This window comes from Crinia signifera, chromosome 5 (assembly GCF_055691185.1).
Source record: "Crinia signifera chromosome 5, ASM5569118v1, whole genome shotgun sequence".
NCBI classification, from domain to species: domain Eukaryota; kingdom Metazoa; phylum Chordata; class Amphibia; order Anura; family Myobatrachidae; genus Crinia; species Crinia signifera.
In genome coordinates, this window is record NC_139221.1 from 79439386 (window position 1) to 79452771 (window position 13386).

Genomic DNA, 13386 nt, shown 5'->3' on the forward strand with positions numbered 1-13386 from the left:
ATTTTACAGTATTTTATTAATTTATCAAAGGCTATATTTCTTATCAGACATACCAAACATACTGCGGTCGCAATTTGGGCCTAATTCACATTCATGTGCAAATCTTATGGTGTGCCTATAAATGCGCAGGCGGCAGACCCATTCTGCGCATATGCACAATGGATCTTGCAATATTGCTCTCAACCCCCTGTCAGCGGCATTTGGGGGGCAGAGCAGGGGTGTCACCCGATACTTTTCTTCAAAATGGAGATGCACACTTCCTGGACCAGTGTGTCTGGATCCAAGAGCCAGCCTGGGTAACCTTCAGCTGATGCAGTCCAGCTGATGCCTGAAACCATTGCAAACTGAGAATAGCAATCCAAGACTGCATGCTCAGCGGTAGAACTCAGATCTCGCACATGCAAACAGGAGGCATGTACCCTGTAGCATTTGCATTTAAAGACTTGGCGACTATGCAATTTCTTTGAAACATAAATAAGACCCAATTTACGGGATGTTAATTTAGTTAATGAAATGTTACATGTAAAATATGTGACATTCACAATATTGCTTAAAAATAAAACTTAAGTGAGACCCTTTTCTCTTTTGACCCACTTTTAATGGGAACCCAATACTTACGTTGACAGAACGGATAATGGAAATATCCAGTATCACATGTATCACAAGCTGTACCCTGGAATCCAGCACGACAAGGGCACTGTCCTGTCAGTCTGTCACAGTTATGGCTTAATGCACCGGCTCCTGTACAATTACAACCTGGAAAAGGAAACAAAGTTCATTGGAGGTCATCGTCACATATATATCCTGCATAGGTAGGTTAGTAACATCTCATATGTACATTTAAATATCTGTGTTTTTTATGGATGAAGATATATTTATTGCATTATTTGACAAGTCCATGTTAGCTTAAGGATGTTATAGTATGAATTTTTAGACTGGAACTCATCTTTGTTTGTATCGGCAGTACAAAATTGTTGGAGGTGTCTTAAGTAAAAGGCCACCTACTGCCAACTTCAGTGATCTGCTTGCTGACCCTCAGATTACCAGCAAGATCGTGCTACCGAGGCCAGTGAATCTACTCTACGAATCAGGACCAAGACAACAATAACAGTCGGAAGAGTGTAAAGGCTGTGCTTCCAGCAATCCCCACATGACTCACAGAAAATAATTCTTTAATGCAAGTACAGAATTCCAAGTTGTCTTTCCATTTGAGATACTGTATACTCTACAGCTGTCTCTAAGGGAGGCTTTGCTCCGAAAAGGTGTCATCTTAGGTCAAAAACATGTTGCATCACAACGTAATGAACATGTGTGCCCAAGACCAGAATGCAACAGGACATCCGCTCAGTAGCCCCCGGCCATAAGGCACCCAACAATCTTGGGGAATGCACTCTAACATTTTCGGGAACAAGTGTTCTGCACAAAAATACTCCTGTCCAATTAACAAAGTAGTTGCCATCCCTAAACTCTGTTTAGATACCGACCAATCTCTCTTGTGGACATCCTTAAGGACTGATAGGTCATCCATCCTGTGCAATTACTGGAGTCCTATGGACTATTACCACATTCAGAAAGTGAAGTGAATCATTTTCCTCTGGAGATTTATCCCAGAGAGTACTTAGATGGTTCTTAGGAAGGTTTGGTCTTAAGAATAGTGGTGTGTCACTGGGAGATGAGAAAAATAAGCAGCTCCAAAATACTACTAGCAGCGGAGACTGCCAACAAGAGCCACTCTTCCAGGGAATGGAATTCAGCTCTATGGAATCCAACAGTTTGAAAAAAATAAAAAAAGTAAGAAGACCTGGTGATATTCAGGCAAGGGAAGGGGTATGGAGTCTGACAATGCCTCCCTCTATTAAAGACGGTATATGTTTCAGGTAAAAGACCAGTGGGGCAGATGTATGGGTAGAAGTGGTATTAGAGCACGTTATGTGCACTGACACTGCTTCTCCCCCATGTATGACTGCGCCAATGTGTGTGAAAAGAGAGGGGCGCTATGTGCCCCTAACATTATAAGCACTGCAGGTGTCGTACCCTATTAAAAGTCACTGTTACCTGGCTGCTGCCAGCTCCGGGCTGCACTCGGGAGATCTGATGATAGTAGCGAGATCTTGCATATGCCCACAGGAGCCGGCCGAGCAGTGAGACACAGCGCATCAGTACTAGGCTTATGGACTGTGGAGGCTGACAGGAATCATTGGAGGGGGGAGAGTTCTTTCCCTCATTCTGGCAAACAAGGTGTTTATACATACATTGCTTTAGCAGGAAGAGAAATACTGGCATCAACCTTCCAGCAAGAAAAGCAGTAATCAGTCCGACTCAATAGAAAATATAAAAAATGCTTTGCTTCACAGCAGATCCAAGTCCTGTTGTAATTCCTGGCTAATTACTGGCTGATTCCTGATTTCTGCTCTTGAGCATGGTCTAAACACAACCACAGCACACGCGCAACAAATAAGCATAAAAACAACTGTAACCTTAAAAATGCACATTATAGTTGGATCTTTCTAAATAGCTCATGTACTGTACATGTTATTTTTGCCCTTTTTACCATTAAATGCATTTTATTCACTTCACTATGTGGATTGGATGCACAAACAGCTTGTACTGATTAAAATCATATGCAACATATGTTATGCTACAATGTTTCTCAGCCAAACAGTGTAACATAATCTGGTATGCAGACACAGTCAAAATTACACACAAAATATAGGCATGTCGCATTTTATTGTAATTGTCTATATCTGCATAGCAAATAATGGGCCTAATTCAGCATGGATTGCTAATCAGAAATTCACAAATTGTGAGATGATAGAATTACTACATGTGCAAGGGGAATTTATTTGACAATGGATTGCGATTAGCGATCCATTCTCAATTCTCTCACAATTTAGCAAGGACGTCTTTTCTATCTGTCTGTCTGGGTGGTGGCTTTCTCCATGCAGTCCACTGTGAATTCTCACATTAGCAATCCGTGCTGAATTAGGCCCTATGTGCAGGAAGAGAGGGCTAGTGTAGGGCACATAAGGGGTGTACACACGGAGCAAATTTGTGCTATTTTCTAAGCAATCTTACTAGATTGCTTAGAAAGTAAACACAGATCTCTCCGTGTGTATGCTCCGAGAGATTAAATATCTCTTGCTAACTAAGTCAGTGCATGCAGTCACAATCTAGTCAGATTGCTTAGCAAATGACTGCAAATCTCTCTGTGTGTACAGAATGAGAGATACTGATCACAATCTCTCATTCTGAACCATTACCCTGACTTTTTTGCTAAATTGCTTAGCAAAATCGCTTAGCAAAATCACTTAGCACAAATCTCTGCATGTGTATGTGCTCCCCATGGGAGATCTTGAAACCAGCAAAATTGCTTAGCAAAATAGTTTAGCAAAATTGCTTAGCACAGATCTCTACGTGTGTATGCCCCTTTAGGAGTAAATTTACTCAGATGGGAGTCCTATTGAAGATGGGATGTTGCCCATAGTAACCAATCAGATTATTATCTTTTATGAGCTGCTAAATAAATAAGAAGTAGGATCTGATCGGTTGCGAAGGGCAACATCCTATCTTCAATAGAATTCCCATCTTAGTAATGTACCCTTAAAGGGAGGTTAGGTTTAGGCCTGGGGTAGCCAACTCCAGTCCTCGAGAGCTACCAACAGTTAATGTTTTCCAGGTCTCCTCCCAGAATCACAAATGAAAGTAATTAGCTGAACCTGTGGATCTTGTAAAATGTGATAGTGAGTGATGAGTGCACCTGTGCAGCAGCTAGGTTGTCTGGAAAATGTGAACTGTTGGTAGCTCTCGAGGACTGGAGATGGCTAACACTGGTTTAGGCTGTGGGGCAGGGGGTGTGGTTAGGTTTAAGGGACAGAGCACGGGATTCCATCCCGAATGCTGATCATCCGTATGTACCCTGCACCATCTCATGAGGAACAGCCTACCTTTTATGCTACCAGCCGTTGGTCTCACATGAATGGAGGACGTGGAAGGGACAGGATAGAATGGAATTCCTACAAATACATAAAGAAACACGTAAATACATTTTAGACAATGTTTGCATTTTCTTGAAGACAATTTTTCAAAGATAGTAATAAAGGCAAGAATAAAAAGCATTCAAACATTATACAATAAGGCAGTGGTTCCCAACCCTGGTCCTCAAGTACCCCCAACAGTGCATGTTTTGCAGGTCTCCACACAGAATCACAGGTGCTATAATTAGCTCCACCTGTGGATCTTTTTAAATGTGCCTGAATAATGAGTGCACCTGCTGGGTGACCTGGAAAACGTGCACTGTTGGGGGTACTTGAGGACCAGGGTTGGGAACTACTGCAATAAGGCATTATTTTGAACCAGAGATGATTGATTAAAAATGTACCATGTGCTCCTTGTGGTATTCCATTGCAGACAAATTGATCTATTGTACAAACTCTTCCTCTCTTTAAATCGATTTATGAACTGTTGGCAGCATAGGAAATCTTGATTAGCAGCCTGGATATTAGGCCTGAATTGTAGGTTGTATCACCTAGATCTGCAGGTTATTTCCAGATAGTGATTCACGCAGTATCTTGTTGCCATGCAACCTCCCTCATATCAAACATTGTGTCACCTTATTTATCAATATTTACATCAGGTTTAGCTTTCACTAAAGGTGCCCATACTCGTGCTGATATGTGTGCTGTGCGTCTTGTACTTCATTTGTGCCGTGCGATTTTGGCACTTGAAGGGGGATGCGATGCGTTGCAATCTACTGTACTGTGAGGGTGCGATGCGATGTGAATTTAGCTTATAGCTTAGTTTATAGTTAAATAATGTACATTGCATCACATCGCATGTACTACAAAAGTGATGCGATGCGATGTAGCACAAAAAGTACTGCCTGCAGATACTTTTTGTGCTATACAATATTGTACCCGCGGGGACGCGCATCGCATCCCCGCAGGTACACGGTGCGATTCTATCCAATGCGATGCGTTTTGAACTTTAAAAGCTTTATAGATAATGTAATTCCAAGAAACATAAACATCCACATCGTTATAATGACATTTCTATAAAGAATATACTTATATATTTCACAGACCATTAAAGACATACTATTATTATTATTATTATCAGTTATTTATATAGCACACACATATTCTGCAGCACTTTACAGAGAATGGGGGAGATTCTCTAAGCGAAAAATGCGGTAAAAACCCAGTTATCGGGATTTTTACCGCATTTTGGGATGCTGTAAGCATCCCCCGCCGGGTTACCGAGGCGGGGGGCATCACCAGAAAAATGCCCAATGGGCATCTACCGTGACCCTCCGCCGACCCGCATCGCCCCCTCCCCCCTCACCTGTGTCCGGGCAGCACAGAGCTGTGCTGCCCGGACCTGTGACCTCCTCCCTGCACTGATCCTCTTCCGGGTGCAGGGAGGTGGAGAGCCCGGCGCAGCAGCAGCAGCGCCGGGTGTGTGAGTGAGGGGGGAGCCGCCGGGACCTGCTGGGACCCGGCGACTCTCACCGCAAAGGACAGCTCTTAACGCAAGAGCTGTCCTTTGCCTTAATTATCGCATATGTTACAACATATGCGATAATTATAAATGCGATGGGCGGCGAAGGGGGCGGAGATTCTTAGAGAATCTCCCCCAATATCTGAACATTCACATTGGTCCCTGCCCCAGTGGAGCTTACACTATATATTCCCTACCACATGTGCACGCACACACATTCATTTTATTGTTCATTCTGCTGGGAGCCAATTAACCTACCACGAAATTGGAGTACCCAGAAAAACGCACCACTCATGAGGTTAATGCATTTTTTGGTAAAAAGCTCGCCACGCTTCGGGTTGGCGTTGATAGTGGGGTGGCGTTAACAATGGGGGTGCATTTAACATAGTAATCACCCATCAGGGTGCCTGTACAATTAAAAAATGGATCAAATCACATTGCATCGCATGCGATGCTACCAATACGATGCCCTACGATGGAAATCTTGGGCGCCGTGACAATACACAAGTACCCAAATTTGTACTGCCATCAGATCTAAATAAAGGCCATGGTGTATTGAGTCAAGGGATCATCTGCAACATGATAACTACAGATACAATTACCTTCATAACTTCAGCGGCCAATATAGCAAATACTATATATAAACTCTATCATATATAATTCACTTACAATATGTATCACATAACATTGTTGCTATGAGTTGCTAAGCTTAATGCTGCATATTCATACACTTTGCATTTCTGCCACCGCAGTAAATAACTACAGTAGTGCCAACTAAGAGAAAAGAAGCACCACCGGAATAATCTGACACGATACTAGCCTTCAGAAAGTATAATGTGCAATAAGTGAAGTTTAGCAGTTACTCCAGGCCAGGATCCTTCTGATCCCATTCACCAACGCACACTGCTGTACCTGCAGCATTCAGTAATTATCAATGGTTAGGAATCAGTACATATGCACAACCTAACCCTATCCCAATCCCCGATCCTCACTTGTACTCAGCGCTACATTGTATTGCTTCCACTGCACTAAACTGCTCTAGTGCCATGAACTGAGTCTCTTCATTTCCCACAGGAACGCACAGAAATCTGATCTGTCTTTTGAACTTCTTTTCTTTTTAATTCCCTGTTTGTTTTTCCAAAGTGTTTCACTTTTGTACAGAGCAGAAGACTGTTTGTTTTCCACTCCATTTTTGGAAAAAACTTCTGTAAATATTACCTCGCTCCATTTCAGCACGTTAATCCTGATCATTTGAAGCCTTTACTTTAAAGGATTTGATTGTTTCGTTGGTTTATATTTAACAACCCCTCACTATGGTTTCAATTAAACATTTTCACTTGAAATGAGAGATCAACTCGTAAAATAAAGTGTACTTTGTGGGATGAACCAAAATTTAGCACGTGAATATATAGGGGTGTATTTTAATCTTCAATTCACCAATAGCTATTCAATCTCCGACTGTACATAAACTCCTTTGAAGAAGATTCAATACAGGTTGAGTATCCCGTATCCGAGTATCCGTTATCCGAATTATTCCGAAAACCATACATTCCAGAAAGTGCATAAAAAATATTTTTTTTGCTAAAAACTCACTGGGGACATTTGTAACAGCACTACTGGTGACATGATATGTAACTGGCACTATACAGTATATGTGCAAGAAAATGATTGCTTGGCATTCAAATTCAATATCTGAGATAGTACACAAGTTTTGTTTCATGTTTTGAAACCTTGTTTTTTGAACAAATAAAATATATTTGTGTGTATTTTATGTGGTAATAAAATATATTTGTGTGTATTTTATGTGTTTATACAGCATACATGCAAGATACTTCAAAATACATAATTGAAATATAAAAATATTCCGAAATACGGAATAATCCGTTATCCAAAATTCTCCTGGTCCCGAGCATTTTGGATACGGGATACTCAACCTGTATAAGGTTGTCATGGTAACCAATAGTTCAGAATAAAGAATTTAGTGATACCTCGTTATGCAAAGAGATGTAAGTGTTTTTAAACACACTCTCTTTGGGTGCAATCCACAAAGGAATCATACAATACGGAGAGATGCACTTGAAGATATATAGCGAATGGAATTTAGCGGGTAATTAGCTCTGTCCGCAGAAAGCTCCAGCTACCCCGCCAGCAGTTGTCACCTGTTGACGACCCGCTGATGTAAACAGTAAGCAGGGATACAACCAAAGGTTATTGCAAGTAGGAGTATGTGCAGACTCTGCCCCTTAACACGTTTCTCCGCTATGGGTATGTACAGCGGTTTCTTCAGACGGAAATTATTTTGTAATATCTGCGCCCGATTGGCTCTCTTAGCCTAGGTCTGTTCATTGGCAGATACACCTGCAGCTGCAAACAGAATATAGGTATGCTGCATATCATTTTAATCAGCAGAAGCTGAATCTCACATGTTACGTGTAACGGAGGACATATGTATCTAGACACATCTGTATGATGTTAAAGATGATAAGTGACTAGTAAAAAAAGATGATAGTCCAGTTAGTGAGCTGAAAGTTAAACATTCATGTTCCAGTAATTAGCTGATATAGTATTACCGATCAGCTGGATCCATGGATCCCTGCCGTCCTTAGCACGAGTGCCACAGGGTAAAGGAAGCTGAGTGGAAATTGCTCAGTGTAACATGAAAAGTAGGGAAGCCAATCCCAGCGCATTTTTTCAATCCCGGAATTCGGGATTGAAAAATGCCCAATCCCGGGATCCCCGGGATTGGCTTCCCTACTATTAAAAACCCACCTCGGCCGCCCCGCATATTTACTTACAGATGCGTGGTGCGGCCGGGTGGGTGGGCGAGATGGGGTGATGGAGCCCGGGCTGGTCCGCTGCTGGGCGGGCGGGCTGGTCCGGGGACAGGACGGCTGGGCGGGCTGATCCGGGGACAGCCCGGGCTGGTCCGCTGGTGGCCCGGTGTGCCGGCAGGTCCGCTGCTGGGCGGGCGGGCTGGTCCGGGGACAGGACGGCTGGGCGGGCTGATCCGGGGACAGGATGGAGGCAGACAGCCTGTGCGGCCTGAGCAGCGTGACCTCTGATGTCGTCACGCTGCGCAGAGCCGCACTGCCCGGGACGGGAGAAGCCGGGCAGCTGCTGAGCACCCGCTCAGACGCTGCCCGGCATTAGACTGCGCATGCGCAGTCTAATCCCGAAATCCCGGTGTTTTGGGGGCCAAATCCCGGGATCCCGCGGATCCCGATATTGGCCACCCTGATGAAAAGCCTGTGGGTACTCTCCCGGACTCTACCTCTACCTCGGGCATATCTACTGGTAATTAGGTATCTCTAAGAAGCATGAGAAATCCAGTGTGGTCATTCTACATACTATGGTGTGTATGCACCACTTCCACCATGCGGTTGCCAGAATAAGTCTCTGCAGACGGGATAATCAGTAGTAGAATTCCTGGCCGAGCGCCTGCTTCTCTTTATACTCCCAGCAGAGGTGGCCATCCATGCACAAGTCTACTTTCAAAATCACAAACGTTATAGTGATGACCCAGAGGCCTGTAATGTGACAGATGACAAATCTGCCTACTCAAAGGTAGGAATCCTCGGGTATGGGTCATAGGGTCGACAGTCCTTAGGTCGACCAGTACAGGTTGACAGTCACTAGGTGGACACATGAAATAGGTGGACATGCATTAGGTACATTAGTGTACCGCGTCCCCTCGCATGGCTCGCTTTGTTTGCCATGCTTCGGGCACACTATTATATTCTCAGTCTATGCCTACTTGGATAATAATGTATGACAATTCACCTTTAAATAACATTTAAAAAATAGGTGTCGACATTAGGGGAGGAATTTACTAAGATGGGAGTACTATTTCCAATGGTATGTTGCTATGGGCAACCAATTACAATCTACTTATTTATTTGGCACATTCTACAAAATAACAGATATTGGGCCAGATTCTCTAAGCTTCAAAAGTGATAAAATAGAGAGGGATAAACAGCCAGCCAATCAGCTCCTGTCTGACATTTTTCAAACACAGTCTGTGACATGGCAGGTAGGAGCTGATTGGCTGGTGGTTTATCACTCTCCATTTTATCACTTTTGAAGCTTATAGAATCTGGCCCAGTATCTGATTGGTTTCCCATAGCAACATCCCATCTGAAATAGAACTCCCATCTTAGTAAATTTCCCCCTAGGTGTCCACCTAATGACTGTTGTTCTAATACTTGTAGACCTAATGACCCTATGAATGCATCCCAGAATCCTCCCTAGCCCAACTTGACAACTGTCAGGTTCCTTGGATGAGTCACACCCAACCTGAAGGCATAATATCCTTTGCATGCAGTAGAGACAGAAATAGGAATAATATACCACATCCTGTTATTCATTGTCAGTAAAAATATGTCTCTAATCCAGGTCAAGGGTCCAAACACAGCCCCATTGAAATGACAGCAAGGGCAAAATGTAATAGGGTGAGAGTTTCAGAAAATGAGAGATTTTGGGAGAGTTTTCCCATGTTTTTTAAAGCAGCAATCAATTACATAGCAGAATCCACCTGGTTTTGCAGTGTAATTGATTGCTGCTTTAAATCAAAGGGGAAAACTCTCCCAAAATCTCTCACTTTCTGAAACTCTCACCCTATTACATTTGGCCCTTGTCTCATTACCTTTGTGGAATGATCAATTTAAACTAGACTAGGCCTTTACACTACTAGAATGTACTGTATTCTACTGTATCCCACATTCTCAGTAGCTAATGGATGGGCATTAGTTTCAATCAGATCTGCTTACATCTTTGGCAAAGTATTAATGGATAAACAACACAAGGAGCCTCCATTTCTTTCAGATTACCATTGCTGAGAGTGGAGGCAGCAGTGAGGCAACATACCAGCCCCTCATTGTTGCTAGCTTGCTTTGTTAGTTACATAGGGCCTGATTCAGAGATGTGCAGAACTTCTATGTTCTCACAAATCTCTGATATCTTTTGATCTGTGCATGTGCAGATCTGGTCCTGCGACTGACAGCCATAGGATGACTGACATGCTCACGGCGTTTGGGAGTGGAAATGAGGAGCGTTTATAGAAAATGGGTGCGTCGGCTCCATTGTCTGGATGCACGGAAGCTAGTGGTTGTGTCGTCAGATGCAGCATCACTAGACCCAGAACCGAGGTTTTGATGTACATCCTGAGTAACCAAAGGGTTATTCAGATGTCCTGTGGCCACCTCAGACATGGCCGCCTGATCACAGAAGATGACAGTGGGATGGTGTCTTCTAAAACAAGCCAACTCCTGTGGGTTTTGCATATTTTAAACCTTCAAATCAGGACCACAGTGTTTAAACGGGATACGGTCACTAGGTCTGCAAGCATTAGGTCGACAAGCATTATGTCGACATGCAAGAATGTCGATGTGGGTTAGGTCGACCGGGTCATTAGGTGGACACAAGCATTAGGTCAACATGGGGAAGGTCGACAGTCAAAGGTCAACATGATGTTTTTCACTTTTTTTACCCGAATGTCAACATGGACACTGAAATGTAGCAACGCTTCCCCTCGCATGGCTTGGCGATTTATTCGCAAAAGTCACAAATTCGGACCCTATTACAAAGTGCCCCACATAAACGTGTCTTAAATACTTGATTCATTTCAGGCCATTTCTTGGACTGGGTCAGCTAAAAGCATGTGATTCATCAACCAGAGCAACTGTGAAGAGCTTTATTTTAAAGACAAGGTGGGAGTGTCATTTGCGTGTCAGTCTGGGAAGGGGAGGAGTCATCTAAGGTATAAAAGACTGTCTGGTCCATTTGTATGACTGACCCCAGGAAAGCTGGATGGTGACTTGGGAGTAGATCTCAGTGACAGAGCTACAGACATTTACCGTGTTATGGCTGGTTATGGTATTTTAGATCTAAAGTCATATGGTCGACCACTAATGGTCGACAGTGAAAAGGTTGGCAGGGTCAAAAGATCAACAGGGTCCAAAGGTCGACAGTGAAAAGGTAGAAATGGTCCAAAGGTCGACAGTCAAAAGGTTAACAGGGTCAAAAGGTCGACATGAGTTTTTCATGTTTTTTTTGGTGTCTATGTCAACATAGGTCGATATAGACACTGTAAGTGTACTTGCTCCGCCCGCCATGCTTTGGAAATGGTGCATCGCTGCGCTCGGCACACTGTTGTATTCTCTCTCCTCTCTGTAGTGGATGGTAGGGTATGTCCTTGTTCATGTCAACCTTTTCCGTGTCGACCTTTTGACTATGTCGACATCTTGGCAGTTGACCTTTTGACTGTTGACCAATAGTGGTCGACCTTATGACTGTTGACCTAGAGTCAATCTATCATGAGTCGGGATACCGTAATGGCTACTGATCTGTGGTCATCCTGACTAAATAAAGCCATAGTGGAGAAGTCCAGAGTCAGTGCTTCCACTACACAGTTATTTTTATCACATCATGGGCCGGGTGTATCAAGCTTTGCTAAACTTGAGAGTGATAAATAACCAGCCAATCAGCTCCTACCTGTCATTTTTCAAACCCAGCCTGTGACATGGCAGGAGCTGATTGGCTCTATATTGGCTCTAATATCACTCTCTATTTTATCACTTTTTGAAGCTTAGTGCATCTGGCCCTAAATCACTTTTCAAATACCAACATTTTAATTACTATGTATTCTAAAATAAATGAACATAAATTTAAAAAAAAGCTTTAATAGAAGAAAAGAAAACCGGTGTTTTTATCACTTACGTCGGCAGTCTGGGTATGCGTAGAACCCTTCCGCACACTTTTCACAGTTGTTTCCACGAAAGTTAGGTTTGCAGTAACATCTGCCCGATCCTTCCTCACATCCCTCTGACTGCTCAGGGTTACAGCTGCAAGCTAGGAAACATTAAGGCCACGTATGAGTCTTCATGATTTGGTTAATATGTATAACAAGTAAGTTTGGGGCAAATCAAAAGGGCGGTCAGGATGATTAGGCCTAATGTATCGGGGCCTGAAGAGGGAGGTTCCCGGAGCAGAACACTTTGGGCCTTATTCTAGTTCATTCTTTCTGACAAATTCCTTCTTAGATGGACAAAACCATGTGCACTGCAGGGGGGCAGATGTAACATGTGCAGAGAGGTTAGTTATTTTGTTTCTGTGCAGGGTGCATACTGGCTGCTTTATTTTTACACTGCAATATAGATCTCACTTTGAAGTAAAACCCCACCCAAATCTAATTCTCTCTGCACAAGTAACATCTGCCCCACCTGCAGTGCACATGGTTTTGTCCATCTAAGAAGGAATTTGTCAGAAAAAGTGAACTAGAATAAGGCCCTTTGTTCCTCTTCGAAAGGGTCATGTTGGAATGTATGATTTTATGCATTTCAATGTTATACAATAAACTTACGTATGCAGCCATGAGGAGTCTCTTTAGGTACGCCGTAAGGACGATAGAATCCTACAGCACACTTCTCACAGTTTACACCTGCTGTGTTATGCTTCACAGTGGGGATACAAAAAACAGCATGTTAATAGAAAATACAGTACACTCACATTCATACAAATATCCAGGGTCATGCAGCACAAACATCACTTGGTTGTGAGTTCTTGTGGATAAACATGATGTTTTATAGATAGATAGATAGATAGATAGATAGATAGATAGATAGATAGATAGATAATCTTATGATTATAGTTTAACAATAACTAAAGTAACAAGAAAATCATTCAGCAAATGTTAGAGTTTCTCTGTAACATTGGTTTGTGGAGGTAAGGAATGAGCCAGCCCAGTAGTGATCAGAACTGCTCATCTGTAAAATGCCTAAAGCAGAAAAAGAGCCAATCAGAAAGCAAGGATTAATGTAGTGTCAGATTATATGATCTTCTCTTCCTGTACCATCATTCATTTCAGTGTTCACTACAAACAGGAGGCATTGCGTT

General features: G+C 42.9%; 1 protein-coding gene across 2 annotated transcripts in view; it reads right to left on the reverse strand.

Annotated features, from left to right (window-relative positions):
* The window catches only part of LAMA3 (laminin subunit alpha 3), a 208285-nt gene that overhangs the window by 133057 nt on the left and 61842 nt on the right, over positions 1-13386 (reverse strand). For both annotated transcript variants that reach the window (XM_083187511.1, XM_083187512.1), the window contains exons 9-12: positions 12854-12944; positions 12211-12342; positions 3945-4013; positions 619-756 (exon numbers count right to left, since the gene is read on the reverse strand). In XM_083187511.1, the coding sequence (XP_083043637.1) occupies positions 619-756; positions 3945-4013; positions 12211-12342; positions 12854-12944 (430 nt within the window). The remainder of the gene's footprint in view (positions 1-618; positions 757-3944; positions 4014-12210; positions 12343-12853; positions 12945-13386) is intronic.